This window comes from Meriones unguiculatus, chromosome 1, assembly GCF_030254825.1.
Source record: "Meriones unguiculatus strain TT.TT164.6M chromosome 1, Bangor_MerUng_6.1, whole genome shotgun sequence".
In the NCBI taxonomy this organism is placed as follows: domain Eukaryota; kingdom Metazoa; phylum Chordata; class Mammalia; order Rodentia; family Muridae; genus Meriones; species Meriones unguiculatus.
This window is the reverse complement of record NC_083349.1, coordinates 160,270,814-160,286,793: the sequence shown is the minus strand read 5'-3', so window position 1 is coordinate 160,286,793 and position 15,980 is coordinate 160,270,814. Positions and strand designations below refer to the sequence as shown.

Here is a 15,980-nt window from a genome sequence, read left to right as displayed (position 1 = left end):
GGCTGGGTAGGATAGGCTGAGGGAAGAGGGGAGCTCAGCCTCTTCGAAGGACACCCCGCGTTACACCTCTCCCCCCTTTGGGCATCGTGATCCAGAAAGGAAGATTCTAACTGGACAACCAGTTCTATTTTTGTGTTTGACACAGGGTCTCATGCAGCCCAAGCTGGTCTTCAGTCCTCTTTGTAGTCAAGGCTGGCCTTGAGCTCTGGATCCTCTTGCTTCCATCTCCTTGAGGGCTGCATTTTCAGGCCTGTTCCACCACATCAGGTTTGTAAGATCCTGGGCTTGGAACCCAAGGCTTCCTGCATGCTAGGCAAACACTGTCCTGATTTTGTGTTTTTAAAATTACACTTATTTGCTGGGCAGCAGTGGCACATGCCTTTAATCCCAGTGCTTGGGAGGCAGAGGCAGAGGCAGATCTCTGTATATCCAGTGCCAGCCTGGTCTACAGATAGAGTTCCATGACAGCCAGGGCTAGAGAAACCCTGTCTTGAAAAATACTTTTTTTATTTTATTTTAAAAATTTATTTATGTATGTATGAGTGTTCTATCTGCATGTATGCCTGCAGGCCAGAAGAAGGCATCAGATCCCAGTATGGTTGTGAGCCACCCTGTGGTTGCTGGGAATTGAACTCAGGACCTCTGGAGGAACAGACAGTGCTCTCATCCGCTGAGCCATCTCTCCAGCCCCCCCCAAAAAAAATTCTTTAAAATTACATTTATTGGGGTGTGTGAAATGTTTTATATGCATTTATAGGTTGGAAGACAACCAACATGAATTGGTTCTTTACCACCATGAGGGTTCCTGACATCAGACTCAGGTCTTTAGACTTGGTGGCAAATGCTGTTACCCACTGAGCCATTTAGTTGGTCCGCCGGGCTGGTCTCATACTTGCTTTGTTAACTGTGAACTGGCATGCCTGCTCCCACCTGCCTCCCAAGCGCTGGGATCGTATGCCCAACTAACACACCCTAAGTCTTGTCTCACTGTCCTATCTAGACCCACATATCCTCAAAAGTGCTGAGTCTCTGAGCCCTCTGAGACACCCAGGAGTTATCTGGGGGAGGCGTGGGGAGGACCACAGACTCCTGAACCAGCAGATGCAAAAGTCCAGAGTGGAGGAAGGTCTCTGCTAGTTTATTTTCTCTCTGGAGGGGTCTTCAGGGCAAGCAGTCCCAGCTGCTCAAGCTGTGGGGAGAGAAGGTAGTCACGGTCTGGTTTGAACCAGGAGAACTCAGGGTTACCAGCCAGGGACCAGATACCCAGGCAGAGGGTCAGCCTCGAGGCCTAGTGGGAATCTCAAGCAGGCCGGGCCAGGTAAGGGATGGAGAGGGGCTGAGGAGGGTGTGTACCGGGAGCATAGGATCCAATCTTGCTGAAAGGTCTCTCCCAGTCAGAATCAGAGTCCCAGGAGGGCCACTGAGAACTCATGCACTGTTGTCCCTTGCGGCCTATGAGAGAGACATGCCATCCTGGCCCTTCAGATCCTGAACATGGCCCTCCAGCAACCTCAGAGTTTGGACTCTGCATCCCTTGAGATTTATGACCCAAAGTAATACCAAATTATATCAATGACCCTTTAAATGATCCCCTCAGGGGCCTGGAGAGGGGGCTCAGGGGTTAGAAGTACTGCTGGCAGCTCTCCCAGGACCCAGGTTCAATTCCTAGCACACAGCCGGTGGCTCCCAATACTCTGTTAACTCCAGTTTCAGAGGACCTGATGCCTTTTTCTGGCCTCTGAGGCAGCACGATGCAGGTCGTGCACAGATATATGCAAAACACCCACAAACATAAGATAAATCTTAAAAACCAAAACAAACAAAAAACTCATAGGCTCAGAAACGGTAGTACACATCTGTAATCCCAGAAGCGGAGGCAGGAGGACCATTATTGACTAAATAGTGAGTTTAAGTTAATCTGAGCTATGTGAGATTATATCTCAAAAATACCTCACAGATCCTAAATGTGATTTCAAGTGGCTCACGCATGAAACACCCAGGCTGGTCTTGCCCTTGAGGGCCTCTCTCATCTACCCCCTAATTTCTGCAATTACAGGCCTTCAAAATCTCAGCCAGTCTCTCTCAGCTACCCAGCCCTGGAACAAGACGCCAGCCTATCTGAGCCTCGGAAGTACCTCTGAAGGTAGGCTCCCCCAGTACACTCACCCCTGACGCTGGAGGCTCTGGGGCTGGTACCCATGGACAAGGCAAGACTGTCAATAGAGTTCTGCAGGCTGTGGACAGCAGACCTGTGGGGAGACAGAGACAGGGGCCCCAAGAGATGCTGAGGTCTCCGGGGTACCCCGGAATTCAAGCTAGTGCAAGGGAGGCTGCGGAGAGGGTGATTCCTAGGAGAAATAGGAAGGTTAAGAACCAAGTGGCTTCCAGACACAGTGGGTGGAGAGGCGGCTTAGAGGAGGTGAAGGGTCAGAGGTCACCCTGAAAGCTGGCCTCACCATATGTCTCTCAGCTCCTTCTGTAGCTCCTCCCTCCAGCAGCCACTGCCTTCTGCCAGCACCTCCTCACTCTCTGGCCACGGAGACGGCTCATACACCTGCTGCTTCATCTTGGTCAGCACCTGAGGTTCAGGAGGGGTGTTGGGGGAGCAAGCGATTAGATACACAGTAATAACCATGGAAAAAAGTAATCGTGATGTGGAACTTCTCTTGCAGGATGTCCTGACAGCATGGAGCCCTCAGTGAACCACCTCTCTGATCAGGGAGGTATTACACCCATAATACGGAGGGAGAGGCAAATCGAGGTCCAGAGGGGCAAAGTGATAGGCCCTTGATAACACGGCATTAAGTGGCAGAGCTGGGATTTGTGTTCTCGTTTTCTCCACTCACCTTGCGGCACTTCACCTGTGTTTTCTGCATCTTCTGGATATGCAAGAGGTTCTCTGAGATCTCATCCTCCTGGGCTTCTGTTGGGGGAGAGTGCTCAGCGAACCTGGGGCTCAGCGGAGCCCCACCCCTTCCCGGCTGCGGGCCTCCAGGCACTCACGGAGCTTCTGATAGATGAAAGTCACCTCCTCCCGCACCAGCTCCAGTTCCTCCCACAGGAACTTCTTGCTAAGGGAAGAGAGGAGCCTAGACCCACATTCCTAGCCCATTCCCTAGGCCTCTATGGCCTTCCCCTGTCCCCACCCCCACTACCTGACCCTCCGCCTACAGCCTAGGAATCAGTCCTCAGCCCGAGGCTCCACCCAGTCCCAGACTCCGCCCACAGCCCCCGACTCCATCCTCTCACCTTCCAGTCTACTTTCTTCCTACCAGGATCTTCCTAGCCGTGTCAACTCCTCGTGATTTTCACTCTCCAGCCTCTCCGCCCCGCTCAGTCTTCTGAGCCCCTGCCTCCTTCCCAGCCCACCTTCAGCTTGCAGTTTCCCTAAAGCTTCTAGCCACTCGTCCCCTCTGAGCGTCCTGCTCCTAATGTTGTGTCCCCCAAATCTTCCACTCCCAGCTCCGTTAAATTCCTTCAGTGGTGGCCCGCTTGCTTGCAACCTCCACACTGCCCTCCTGCCCACACCCACCTGTCCCGGATCTCCTGGGCCAACAGCTGCAGGCAGCGAGTGGTCCGGGCCTGTTGCAGCTCCTCACCTTCCTTCATTGTCTTCTGCAGCCCCTGCAGCCCCTGGGCCAGGACCCCGTACAGATCCTGCTGCCGACATTGTTCCTTGCTCCACTTACAGCTCCCCTTCTCTCCCTGGCGGCTCAGGGGCCTCAGCGCTTCTGCAGAGTGAGCAGGACACGCTTGGTTTTATTTCTGTGTGGGGCGGGGGTCTTGGGTGTATGTACAAGTTCACGCGTTTGCATCGGTGTGTGCACAGGTATACAGGCACATGGATGTGTGGAGGGGCAGGGAGGCCCAAGGTCAACACTGCATCTCATCCTCAGTTCTTATCCACCTTATCTTTTGAGACAGGGTCTCTCCCTGACCCCGAAGCTCGCAGGTTAGGGTAGCCGGGCTGGCCAGAGAGCCCAGGATTCCTATCCCCACCCCGACAGAGCTGGGATTAAAGGTGCCCCACTGAATCCAGTTTGGGGTTTTTGTTTGTTTGTTTGTTTGTTTGTTTAAATCTGAGTTCTGTAGATGAATGGCAAGCATTTTAATAAAAGAGCTATGTCCCCAGCCCTGGAACATTTTAACCTTTATTATTATTATTATATTTCGAGGTTTCTCTGGGTAGCCTTGGCTGTCCTGGACTCCCTTTGTAGACCAGGCTGAACTCACAGAGAACCCCTGCCTCTGCTAGGATTAAAGGTGTAAGACACCAGCCTGGCCGTGGCTTTTGTTTTGTTTTATGTTTTTTGTTTTGTTTTGTTTTTGTTTTTGTTTTGCCTGGTGCCCATGGAGGCCAGAAGAGGGTGTCCTATCCCCTGGAAGCATGAGGATTCATGGTTGTGAACCACCATGTGGGTGCTGGGAACAGAACCTGGGTCCTTTGCACAGGCAGCAGGTGCTCTAAACTGACAGGCCATCCTTCAGCCCCAGGGCCTTGTTTTTATCTTTTATCTTCCAGACAGAATCTCTAGCCTAGGCTGACTTTCAACTCCCTAATTAGATGATAACTTTGAACACTCCTCTTGCTTCTATCTCCCTAGCACTGAGATCACAGGCATGCATCACCTGGTCCAGTTATATTCCAGGCTGAAGCTGGAACCCAGGACTTCATTCATGCTAGGCAAGTGCTCTACCAATGGAAGCCCAGCCCCAAAAGGTGGGAAATGGATGTGGGCCTGAGGCTAGTTTGGACTGCAGCCTTCCCTGACCCTGTTTTGACCTTTGACCTCACTTTCACTCCCCCGAAATCTTACTCAGAGCTAGGCCTCCATCCAGTCCTTACCTTCAAGCTGCTGGATCTTGATCTGTTGTAGGCAGCTCTCCTTCTCCAGCATGGTCACAGAGTGGTTCAGGAACTCGAAAGCCTGGAGGGGCAGGAGGTGAGGCCCTGGAGTGGGGAGGATGGTGCCAACAGGGGTGCAGAAGGTGGCACGGGGGGTGCTCACCTTAGTCTGAGCCTGCAGCTGGGACCTGAGAGAGTCCAGTTCACACCGCAAGAGCTTCTGAGAGTCAGGGATAAGCATGTTGTTCTTAACTGTGGGCAGAGGCAGAGTGGGCCACAGCTGCGGTAGGGTCAGGGCAGAGATGGGGGGGTCAGGGAAGGGGAAGCAGGTATAGAGCAGGGGACCCCCTTGAGGCATTTCATGAGCACGGGCCTGGATACTGGAGAAGACTGTGGAAAGTGGGCCTGCGAGGCGTCTCTGTTGCTAATGGCATTTGCCGTCAAGTCTAAAGACCTGAGTCTAATCCCAGGGACCTGCAGGGTAGGAGAGAACCAACTCTGGCTAGTTGTCCTCTGACCTTCAAATGTGTGCTCAGCACGTACACACACTGGCACGGGAAGTGAATGAATGAATAAATAAATAAATGACAGACACCCAAACGTCTTCCCTTCCCAGTGTCCCTGGGAAGAAGGCGCTCACCTTTTACTTTAGAAGAGCAGGGCTCCAGACACTTCTGGGCGAGAGGAGAGGAGAGTGATAATTTATTCCTGGATTGTTTGCCTTACCACAGCTCAGAGGGTAGGGCGGAGGTGGTTCTCCTGAGTTCTGGCTATCCCAAATCATACAAAGCTGTGTCCTGCCCCTACCCTCCTGGTGCTCATCTGCACATGCTGAGAAGTACACTTAGGTGCCTCATCTCACGTCTGTGGGCCTCTGGATTGGCCCTGAGAGGAAGCAGCTGCCAGGCTGTCCCTCATTTGACCTTTCTCCTTGGGAGCACAGGACACCAATGACGTGCTGTCTATGGCGGACACCCCACCAGGACCTGTGCTTGCTGGTGCTGTTTTGTTTCAAGGCAGGGTTTCTTTGTGTAGTCCTGGCTGTCCCCAGACTTGTTCTGTAGACCAGGCTAGCTTTGAACTCACAGAGATCTAGCTGCCCCTGCCTCCTGAGTGCTGGGATTAAAGGTGACCGCCAGTACCGCCCAGCCACATGCTGCTGTCAATAGACACACAATTTTAGACGCAAGTATGATCTCACACTCCCAATCAGACACCACAGAGACACGGAAACAACGAGCACCAAGCAAACAGCTCGCAAAGTCAGACATCTCAGGTGTGAAGAGAGGGATCGCTGCACTGCCCTTGCAGAGAAGTCTGGCTCCCAGCATCCAGGCTGGGTGGCCCACAACCACTTAAAACTCCAGCTCCGGGGATCTGATGCCCTCTTCTGTCCTCCATAGACATCGTGCACTAATGTGCATACCCATATGTACACACATGTCTATATATGAGGAGGTGCGTGTACACACACACACACACACACACACACACACACACACACACACACACACGGAGTGCAGGGGACCCTTCCCTGAACTCCACAGGGATACACACAGCAAGTGCATTCCTAGCTCAGTGAGGGTGCCCTAAGGGAGGCAACCTTGGCTGGGTTGTGACTCCTCCTCACAAGGTCTTGGTCATGACAATGCTCCTTGTGCTGGTCTGAGTTGGGGCAGGCTGGGCCCTCATGAGGCTGAGGTTCTGAGTCCCACTCCGCCGACCAGCCCACACTCCTCCTTGCTGCCTGTTCCGAAGCAGTGCTCACACCCTCAGATTCCAAGCTCCTGGAGAAGTGGGTCATACAGTCCAAAGCCTTCTCTGAGGAGGACCCTAGGGGCAAGAAGCTTTCCTTCAGGGACAAGTGACAGCAGGCTTGCAGCGGCCAGCCCCTCCCAGCCCTCCGCCTGTCTACCGAGCCCTCCAAGAACACCAGTACTTGCCCTGCTCCTGCTCGTTGTCAGGCCAACATGTGACAGACAGTGAGGGATGTAGGCAGAAGTGAGATACACAGTAGTCAGGGTCTCGGGGTAGGCCGGCCAAAAGAGGGTCACTGCAGACAGGGGGATGGGAAGGGCTCTGAGACCAGTCCCTAAGTCCCAAACCCTTCATTTTCAGTTGTTAATTATTTTGAGACAGTGTCTCATGTAGACCAGATGACGTAGCCAAGGATGACCTCGAACTCCTGATCCTCCAGCTTCTACCTCCCTAGGACTAGGATGACAGGTGTGTGTCACCACATCCGGTTTATACAGGGGGATGGAAACCAGCTGCAAGCTAGGAACGTGCTCCACCAGCTGAGAACCAGCCCCAGCCTCCTAACCCTCTGCAAGTATCCCCAAAGAGACCCCTCAGAGATGGTGTCGCCCAGGAGTCTTCTCAGTGCTGGCGGAAGCGGGAGCCAGATGAGAGATCAATCCAAACACAGAGGTGGGGCTGGGTTATGAGAACCAGGCATTAAGGACTTGAAGGGCCGGACAGAGGGCTCCCTGAGTGAAGTGCTTGCTGCCGAGCCCGACGACATGAATTGGGTCCCCAGGAACCAACTTAAAAGTGGGCGGAGAGAACCAACTCCACGCATGTGCGCCACGACACGTGCACACTAAGAAATACCTCATGCACACACAAGAACAAAGAAAGTTTTATCTTAACAAGGGAACTCGTGAAGCAGCCCCACGCCTTTAATCCCAGCGCTCCGGAGGCAGCCGCAGCCAGGTCCCCAGGAGCTGGAGGCCAGGCTGCTTCAGACTTGGTTTAGCTGCTGATCTTCCATAGTACCCAGCACCTATGTGGCGGCTCACAGCCTTCTGTAACTCCAGTCCCACAGGGTCTGATGCCCTCTTCTGACCTCTGCGGGCACAGGGCATGAAAGCAGCGCACAGTCATACATACAGGCAAAACATGAATATGCATAAAACAAAATTCTAAAATCTGAAACAACAACAACAAAACCACATAAAGGGCAGGGTGGGGGGTTCACCCCTTTTAATCCCAAGCACTCAGGGATCCCTGAATTTCAGGCCAGCCTGGTCTACACAGCTAGTTCCAGACCAACCAGGGCTACACAGTAAGAATCTGGGGGGAAAAAAAATCATATCCACTTTATTAGGCCCTCCTGATTACACAGACTTAGTCCACTACTCGGTAAACGAGAATTTGTTCTAGGATGTTACCTGAGGACCACAGATGCCCTGGAAGATTACAGGGAGAAAGGAGACAGTCATTTCAGAGCTCCACTGCAGGGAGATCACCAACCGTGCCTGCCCTCCCACGACCTCGATTCAATCTTCTGACGTCCCCTTCTCGGGAGATTGCCCCTACCGAGGGGGCGTGACCATCGCTATTAGCCCCGCCCCTCGATCTGTCAATCTCCGCCAGTCTCCCGACCCCCTTTTCCAACCCTACCTACCACATACCACCTGTTCATGCTCTCCCATCAAGGACCTCGAAGCCAGACCCCAGCTGTGACGCGAAGTTCTGATGCCCTGAGGACACCATCACTGGAAAACACAGGAGAGGCCGAAGGTGGAGTCACAGAGAAGGGCGTGGTCTTCCCCTAAGCCACGCCCGCTCACTCCCCTGCAGGAACGGAGCTCATTGGCTCCTGGGCATCTTCGGTGTGACTGGATGAAGTTCGGAGAGGCGGGGCGGCAAGATGAGTTCTGCAAGCCAACTGGGCAATCCCTAAGGGGGCGAGGCCAGAGGAGCTAGATCTGTGATCCTATTGGCTTCGGCTGTCTGGGAGGTGGGGCGAGGCCTGCGGGGCGGAAGAAAACCTGGGAGGTCTCAGGCGAGCGGGAGCCGCGCAGGAGGTGCCCGGCTTCGGGTTCGTGGTCCGGACGCCTGACCTCCGGTGCTCCAACGGTGGGGTCAGAGGGGGGGCGCGGGGGTGCTTAGGAATGTCCCTGGTATATCTCTGGTTTACGGATGAGGGCTCTTGGCAGTCTGCAGAGCCAGGGTAATCCCTGAAGACCTAGGGATCCGAACTTGCCCTATTGGGACACAGGCTTTTGGGGTTCTATAAGGTGCAATGGATATTGGGGTCTAGAGGGGGCCTGAGATCTTTTTGCTCTAGAGATTAGTTTGTTTGCTTTTGAGACCAAGGCCTCGTATATCTCAGGTTGTCCTGCAAATCCTGACCCTCCTGTCTGTACTTCAGTGCTGGAATGAGGGCTGTCTTTGCAGAGCTAGCCGTGGAACTCAGGGCCTCCTGCACGTGAGGCAGGTGCTATGCCTGCTGAGCCACTACCCCGGCTGGAGCCTGAGAAGAGGTTTATTTGTTTATTTTGAGATAGTCTCGCTGGCGCTCAGGCTGTCCTCTAACTCAGTGATTTTCCTGCATCTTCTGTACGTTGGGATTACACCGGGCCAGTCTCTATGTTTTTAAGTGCTTTTTGGAATGGAGGAGTCTGTTTCTAGCCTTGAGCTAGGAAAGTGGCAATCCCCCTGTCTCAGTCTTCCAAGTGCTGGGGATTTACAGGAAGGAGCCTCCACACTGGGCTGAGATTATTTATTTATGATATTGCTCTTAACTGTTGTTTTGCAAGTATGTTTACGGGATGTGAGGCCCACACCAACCAAGTCCCCGACCTCAAAGCCACAATTCCAGCCCCGAGGCTGAGCCTGTCCAGAGGCTGCTTTAGTCTTCCAACTGCTGTTTCCAGACTGTTTTCTCTCATCTTTGCACTAGTGTGAGGCTGGCCCAAAGCACTCTCCACCAGGGCCTCCAGCTAGGGGGCAAAGGTTGAAGGTTAAGCTGAATCACTGCTGCCTCCTCTCCAGGGACACAGGATGGAGAAAGGTGGGGATCCAGGAAGCCTGATTAAAGTGGTCCACTTGCTGGTCTTGTCTGGTGCCTGGGGCATGCAGATGTGGGTGACCTTTGCCTCAGGTAGGGACCCTCCTGCCTGTTGTTAGGGTGAGCCCTGAATGGGGGGGGGGCATCTGAAAGTGTCCTAACTGGTGTTTGTGGCCCTCCGTCTCCCAGGCTTCCTGCTTTTCCGGAGCCTGCCTCGGCACACCTTTGGGCTCGTGCAGAGCACCCTCTTCCCGATCTACTTTCATGTCTCCTTGGGGTGTGCCTTCGTCAACCTCTGCATCTTGGCTCCACAGCGAGCCTGGATCCATCTCACGCTTTGGGAAATCAGTCAGGTATGAGACTTGAGGGTCACACTTCTGATTTGTCCCCAAGACTCCAGTGAGCACTTACGGAGACTTCGTTTTAGGTGTGTGTGTGTGTGTGTGTTTGGATGTGTACAAACGTGCACATGTGCACAGTCAGGTGTAGAGACCAGGGGTTGATGTCAGGCATCCTCCTCGAACACACACAAACATACATATGCACATATGTTGTGTTCATGTACATTGGCGTTCTGCCTGCTTGTGTGTGCGTGTGTGTGTGAGCATGTCAGACTCCCTGGAACTGGAGTTACAGTTGTTAGCTGCCCTGTGGGTGCTGGGAATTTAACCCCCCAGTCTTTTGGGAGAGCAGCCAGTGCTCTTAACCACTGAGCCCTCTCTCCAGCCCCCATATATTGGGGGCTTATTTATTTATTTTTGTTCTTTTGAGACAGGGTCTCTCTATACAGCCCTGGCTGTTCTGAACTGTATAGACCAGGCTGGCCTCAGACTCACAGAGGTCCACCTGCCTCTCTGCCTGCCAACTGCTGGGATTAAAGGCATGCACCACCTCCCCTGGCTTATTTATTCTTTTGGTGACAGGTCTCTCATTGGACCTGAAGCTCACGGATTTGGTCAGACAAGCTGACTGCCAATCTCCCGGGATCCTTTTCTCTTTGTCTCCCCAGCAGTGAGATTACCCACTCAGTGAGCCTGAGCCACCATGCCAGCTTTTAGACATGGGTGTCGAGGGATTGATCTCCGGTCCTCGTGCTTGCATAGCAAACCCTTTACTGACTACATCTTCCCTTATTTGATGCTGTTTTTCATAGTGCAGGGGGAGAGACCTAGGGCCTTGCACACGCATGGCGTGTGCTCCACAGGCATGTCTTCCTGGCCTACATGGATAGTCCTGTCCTGTCATTGTTTTGAGACAGGGTCTTTGTGGAAGATGAGTTTGAACTTTCGATCCTCCTGCCTCCTGAAGTCACAGGCATGTTCTACCACACCTAGTTTTATGAAGTGTTGGAAATCAAGCCCAAGGCTCTGCATATGCCCGACAGGTACCCTACCAACTCAGCTACCCTCCAGTGAAACATTTTTTATAAGATTTATTTTTGTTATTTTCTTTGAAACGGGGTTTCTTTCTGTATCCTTGGCTGTCACTCAGAGATCGGCCTGCCTCTGCCTCCCCAGTGCTGGGATCAAAGGCGTGCGCCGCCATTGCTTGGCTTTTATCATCTTTATTCAAGTCTGTGTGTGTAGGCGTGTGCATATATGTGTGGGTGCCCTCAGAGGCCAGAGGTAACAACCCCCCTAGAACTGTAGTTACAGGCAGCTGTGAGCTGCCCAAAGTGGGTGCTAGGAACTGAACTCACTCCTCTGCAAGAGCAGTATGCTGCCTTAACTGCTGAGCCATCTCTACATCCCCCAAGGTATAGCTCAGGCTAGCCCAAACTTGTGATTCTCCTGCTTCCACCTCAGGATGTCCTACTGCTCTGTGTCCCCCTAGCCAGCTCGAGGGACAAAGACACACCTCTTATTCCCAGTGGAGACGCAGCTGGTCACTGGGTATCCTTGAACGTTGCTCAGGTGCCCCCGGCAGCCCCCTCCCTCCAGCCTTATCTTCCCTGTTGGCTCCTATTTCCTCTCTGCCCAATAGCTGGGCCCCTGCCAAACTGCAGTGACTCAGCTGAGTGGAGGCGCCGACCTCAGTTAACCGCTTAAAAACCAGACAAACTGGGAATTTAGGTTTTCCCTCTCCTACCTACAAATCCCCTCAGCCGCAGGTAGAGAGCAATCCTTTCGGCTCAGATTTCCCCTCCCTTCCCTCCCTCTGCTCTTCAAGTTTTCAGAAGTGGGCAGGTGAGACCTCGCAGGTGTTTCAAGAGGAACCTCTCAGCCCAGTGTGGTGGTGCGTGTGTGTGCGTGTACACACACACACACACACACCCGTCACCCCAGGATGTGGGAGGACGAGCCAAGGAGATTGCACAAGTTCTGGGCTAGCCTGGGCCACATAGTAAGACTGTATCAAATAAAAACAAGCCAGGTATAGTGGTTAGGACCTTTAGTCCCAGCATTCTTGAGGCAAAGAAAGAAGAATTTGTGAGTTCATGGCCTGCCTGTTCTACATAGAGAACAGCCAGGGCTACAGAGACCCTGTCTCAAGACAAAACAAAATTTTTTTAAAAACCAATTAATTAAAAGTAAAAATTTAAATTAAAAAACTAAGGTTGATATAGTGGTGATACCTCTACCTCTGCTTGGGAGGGTCAGGAGTTCATGGCCAAGGTTAGTTACATAGGGAATTTGACACCAGCCCGAGCTACAGAGATCCTGTCTAACATGCTTCCTCCAAAAGAATAATCTTAGAGATCAGAGAGGGTTGCACGGGTAACCGGTATTCCCCGGGTGTCTAATTAATTTCCTGTTGGCCTAGTATCAGCTCCTTGGGTCTGAGGTAGGACCCCAGAAGAGATGGGCCCTGTGTTAGGCTGTGTGCTTTTGGGCAGGGAGAATGAAGGAACAGCTAATGCTCTCTGTCTTGATTTCGGGGAGAGAAGATGGGCAAGCCTGTCATTCTAGCTGTTTGGGAAGCCTGAGCTGGAGGATTGCCAGCGTAAGGCCAGTCTTGGCTGTATAGTGCGTTCTACTCCAGCGCAGGCAACGTAGTGAGACCTTGGCTCCAAGTGAAAAGAGCAGAGGCCGGGGATGACTTGGGCAGAACACCTGCTGTGCAGACACCAGGACCTGAGCTGGAATCTCCAGGAGCCACTCAAGCATCAGACACAGAGGTGTTACCCTACACGGGGAGGGGTGGGCGTCAGCCAGCCAGCCTGGCTGAGTGAGGGAGTTCCGGGATCAGGGAGAGCCGCTCTCAAAACCTCAGGTGGATGGTTTAGCAAGCAGAGGCTCTTGCCAAGCCTGATGACAGTCTGAGTTGGATCCCTGAGGGTCTCCCATGGTAGATGAGACATGATTCCCTCGAGTTATACTCCAGTCTGCACATACACACTATACGGCATGCTACACACACACACAAATAAGTCAATTCAATAAATTGAGGAGGAGGAGGTTGAAAGCCCAAAGAAAAGCGGCTTCTGGTCTCCACAAAAACACACATACACATGCAAGCACATGTGCACATATATGAACAAGTACTAATACCACATATGCACAAAAGTGAAAAGAGGGCTGGGTATATAGCTCCATGGTAGGATACTTATGTTGCGACTGAGACCCAACGATCAATTCTCATTACTACAAAAAGAAGAGGTTTTGGTGTTTGGGGAGTTGTAGGAGAGTAGAGGGTGCCTGGGGCCCAGGGAGCTGAAGAGAAAACTGTGGGTGGGTACTTTCCCAAGGACGGCTGTTTGCAGGGAGTTCTCTAGGCTGTGAGGAGGCAGGCACCTGCTCTCCTGGGTCCCTCCCACCAGCCCTTCAGGCCCCTCACCTTGCCTTCCTGTCACTATCCTCAGCTTGCCCTACTGCTCCTGAGCCTCACGCTGGCCACCATCAATGCCCGCTGGCTGGAGCCGCGCACCACTGCCGTCATGTGGGCCCTGCAGACCGTGGAGAAAGAGCGAGGCCTAGGGTCAGAGGTGCCCGGCAGACACCAGGGCCCCGATCCCTACCGCCAGCTTCGGGAGAAGGACCCCAAGTACAGCGCTCTCCGCCAGAAATTCTTCCACTACCACGGCCTGTCTTCCCTCTGCAACCTGGGCTGCCTGCTGAGCAATGGGTTCTGCCTTGCTAGCCTTGCCCTGGGACTCAAGAGCCTCTAACACAGGCCCTATGTGGCAATAAATGCTTCTTTAGAGATGGTTGTGGTCATTTTTTCCACCCCAGGAAAGGCCAGATGTATGTGTGTGTACATGCACATGTATGGACGGATGTGCGTGCTACTATGGCACTCAGCCGCAAGGTTCCCCGTTCCTGGGGCATGACAGATGGGAGTGTGAGCTATTGCAGCGATGACCATTTACTGAGTTCCTGCCCAATGCCTGGCTTGGTTCTAACCACTGCCCTTACTATGTGTCGCTATGGCAACAGCAGAGTCCCGCCTCAGGCACAGTCCTGTTTCTTATCCTACTGACACAGCGGGAAGGGGCATCAGCTTTGGCTGATGAGATGTGAGCAGAAGCGGCATGTCTTTACCGGAAGTGTTTACCGGACAGAGCTGGCTTCATCTCTCCTTAGTTTGTAGCATCCTTCCCGACACAGGCGCCTAGGTGAATGATCTGGACTATGCGGCTGCTTGTTTCTGAGGATGACTGGGCTATTCCTAACTAATGCACTCCTGCACAATTCATGTATGCTGGCGCTTTGGAGGCAGCTGTTCCCTTGGGGTATCTGGGAGAGTAGAGAAGTTTTGGTTGCTGTGTGTGTGTGTGTGTGTGTGTGTGTGTGTTTGTTTTGAGGCAAGGTCTCTAGCTCAGGCTGACCTGGAATTCTGTGGCCCAAGTTGACCTGAAACTCATGACAATCTCCTGCCTCTGCCTTTCACGTGCTAAGATTACAGATGGGAGCCACCACAGCAATCTCTGTATATTTTTGTTTTGTGACAGGTCCTTAATACTTAGCCAGTCTGACTTGAAACCTGCTATGTGACCCAGGCCAGCCTCAGATTCATGGCAGTCCTCCTGCCTCAGCTTCCCAAGTATAGGTGCACACCATCTCACCTGTGCATGTGTTTGTGTGCGCGTGGGGGTGCACACACACATGCAAGCACACACGCACACGCACGCGCACACACATGCCCCTTTTGAGGTCTAATATAGCCCAGGCTGGTCTTGAATTTCCTACTTACCTGAGAATGACCTTGAACTCCTGATCCTCTGCCTTCCTCTATCTCCCAAAGACTAGGGTTACACGTGTAAGCCACCGTGACAAAAGATATGTTTGGTTTTTCTTTTTTTTTTTTTTTTTTATTTATGGGGCTGGAGAGATGGCTCGGAGGTTAAGAGCACTGACTGCTCTTTCAGAGGACCTGAGTTCAATTCCCAGCACCTACATGGTGGCTCACAACCATCTATAATGAGATCTGGTTCCTCCTTCTGGCCTGCAGGCAGAACACTATATACATAATAAATAAATAAATCATTTAAAAAATTTATTTATTATTTATACAGTATTCTTCCTGAGTGTGAGCCAGAAGGCCAGAAGAGGGCAGCAGATCTCATTATGGATGGTTATGAGCCACCGTGCAGTTGCCGGGAATTGAATTCAGGACCTTTGGAAGAATAGCCAGTGCTCTTAATCTCTAAGCCATCTCTCCAGCCCCTGTTTGGTTTCTTTTACATTTATTTATTTAGTGTGTGTGTGTGTATGTGGAGGTACAGAAGACAACTTGTGGAAATTGGTCCTTCTACCACTGTCGGTCCCCCAACCCCAAATAATAAATAAAAACAAAACATGGTTACACAAATCTTGTTAAGAACCACGCGGCAGAGAGGTTAAATATGTCGCAGTCCTAGAAAGGGGAGGTGGGACTAGGGCTCAGCTGCCGAAGTGCTCCTGATGACCACAGAGGCTATAGTGGGATTTAATGCCGCTTTCCGCTCCTCTGGGCTCCAGCTCCTTCTCCTGTCAAGCCCACCCCCAGACACCCTCCCCACCCCGTCTCTTATGCCCGCCCACCGCGTGCTCCACCGACTGGCTCTGGATCTCTCCCTCTACGGCGAGGCTCCACCTTCGGGGACAGCCCTTCCACATATATGCCCCGCCCACTGCTCAGCCTGGCCCCTCGCTCGACTCCCATCTCCCCTCCCGCCCGGGACCCTCCACCACCAGGCCCCACCCCCACGATTCCCCGCCCACCCCCTCACCCCTTGGGGTAGTCCCGCCCCACCCCACCTGCAAGGCCCCGCCCACTCCGCTGGGACTCCGCGGCGTCCGGGCCCGACAGGCCACGCCCACTCCTGGCCCCCTGGCGGTGCGCCGCCCGCAGGACCACGCCCACCTCCGACGCCGACTCTCAGGACGGCCCCGCCCCTCCTAGCCCCACCCACGC

General features: G+C 53.0%; 2 protein-coding genes and 1 long non-coding RNA gene across 10 annotated transcripts; 2 read left to right on the top strand and 1 right to left on the bottom strand.

Annotated features, from left to right (window-relative positions):
* The first annotated feature begins 137 nt into the window (after window positions 1–137).
* LOC132648617 (uncharacterized) lies at window positions 138–3,539 on the top strand. The gene is made up of 3 exons (XR_009587059.1): window positions 138–267; window positions 2,057–2,143; window positions 2,673–3,539. It is a non-coding gene; the product is annotated as an uncharacterized LOC132648617 (long non-coding RNA).
* On the bottom strand, window positions 719–8,395 carry Ccdc159 (coiled-coil domain containing 159). Of its 6 annotated transcripts, none has more exons than XM_060370775.1 (14): window positions 8,256–8,371; window positions 8,020–8,037; window positions 6,790–6,899; window positions 6,450–6,679; window positions 5,487–5,520; window positions 5,010–5,098; window positions 4,847–4,928; window positions 3,533–3,731; window positions 3,004–3,071; window positions 2,847–2,923; window positions 2,457–2,578; window positions 2,167–2,249; window positions 1,354–1,452; window positions 719–1,189 (listed from the first exon to the last, which is right to left on the bottom strand). In XM_060370775.1, the coding sequence occupies exons 1-14, from the start codon at window positions 8,258–8,260 to the stop codon at window positions 1,185–1,187; spliced, it is 1,221 nt and encodes a 406-aa protein (XP_060226758.1). In that variant the 5' UTR covers window positions 8,261–8,371; the 3' UTR covers window positions 719–1,184. The 6 variants fall into 6 exon arrangements, with proteins under 6 accessions (XP_060226758.1, XP_021499524.2, XP_021499526.1 ...); XM_021643849.2 differs by having other exon boundaries at window positions 5,487–5,517; XM_021643851.2 differs by lacking the exon at window positions 8,020–8,037 and having other exon boundaries at window positions 8,256–8,395.
* A 60-nt stretch (window positions 8,396–8,455) lies between these two features.
* On the top strand, window positions 8,456–13,787 carry Tmem205 (transmembrane protein 205). Of its 3 annotated transcripts, none has more exons than XM_021643842.2 (4): window positions 8,456–8,710; window positions 9,629–9,737; window positions 9,834–9,997; window positions 13,447–13,787. In XM_021643842.2, the coding sequence occupies exons 2-4, from the start codon at window positions 9,638–9,640 to the stop codon at window positions 13,750–13,752; spliced, it is 570 nt and encodes a 189-aa protein (XP_021499517.1). In that variant the 5' UTR covers window positions 8,456–8,710; window positions 9,629–9,637; the 3' UTR covers window positions 13,753–13,787. The 3 variants fall into 3 exon arrangements, with proteins under 3 accessions (XP_021499517.1, XP_021499519.1, XP_060226810.1); XM_021643844.2 differs by having other exon boundaries at window positions 8,576–8,699; XM_060370827.1 differs by having other exon boundaries at window positions 8,648–8,804.
* Window positions 13,788–15,980: the final 2,193 nt, after the last annotated feature.

Bases quoted from the DNA above. Each gene is read 5' to 3' on its own strand.
- Tmem205 (XM_021643842.2), top strand. From the start codon at position 9,638: ATGGAGAAAGGTGGGGATCCAGGAAGCCTGATTAAAGTGGTCCACTTG. The intron at 9,738-9,833 runs GTAGGGACCCTC...TCCGTCTCCCAG, and splicing joins GTGGGTGACCTTTGCCTCAG to GCTTCCTGCTTTTCCGGAGC. The intron at 9,998-13,446 runs GTATGAGACTTG...CACTATCCTCAG, and splicing joins CGCTTTGGGAAATCAGTCAG to CTTGCCCTACTGCTCCTGAG.
- Ccdc159 (XM_060370775.1), bottom strand. The intron at 5,521-6,449 runs GTTGCCTCCCTT...CCTCTCGCCCAG, and splicing joins GGAGTCACAACCCAGCCAAG to AAGTGTCTGGAGCCCTGCTC. The intron at 2,579-2,846 runs GTGAGTGGAGAA...CCTGAACCTCAG, and splicing joins CACAGGTGAAGTGCCGCAAG to GTGCTGACCAAGATGAAGCA.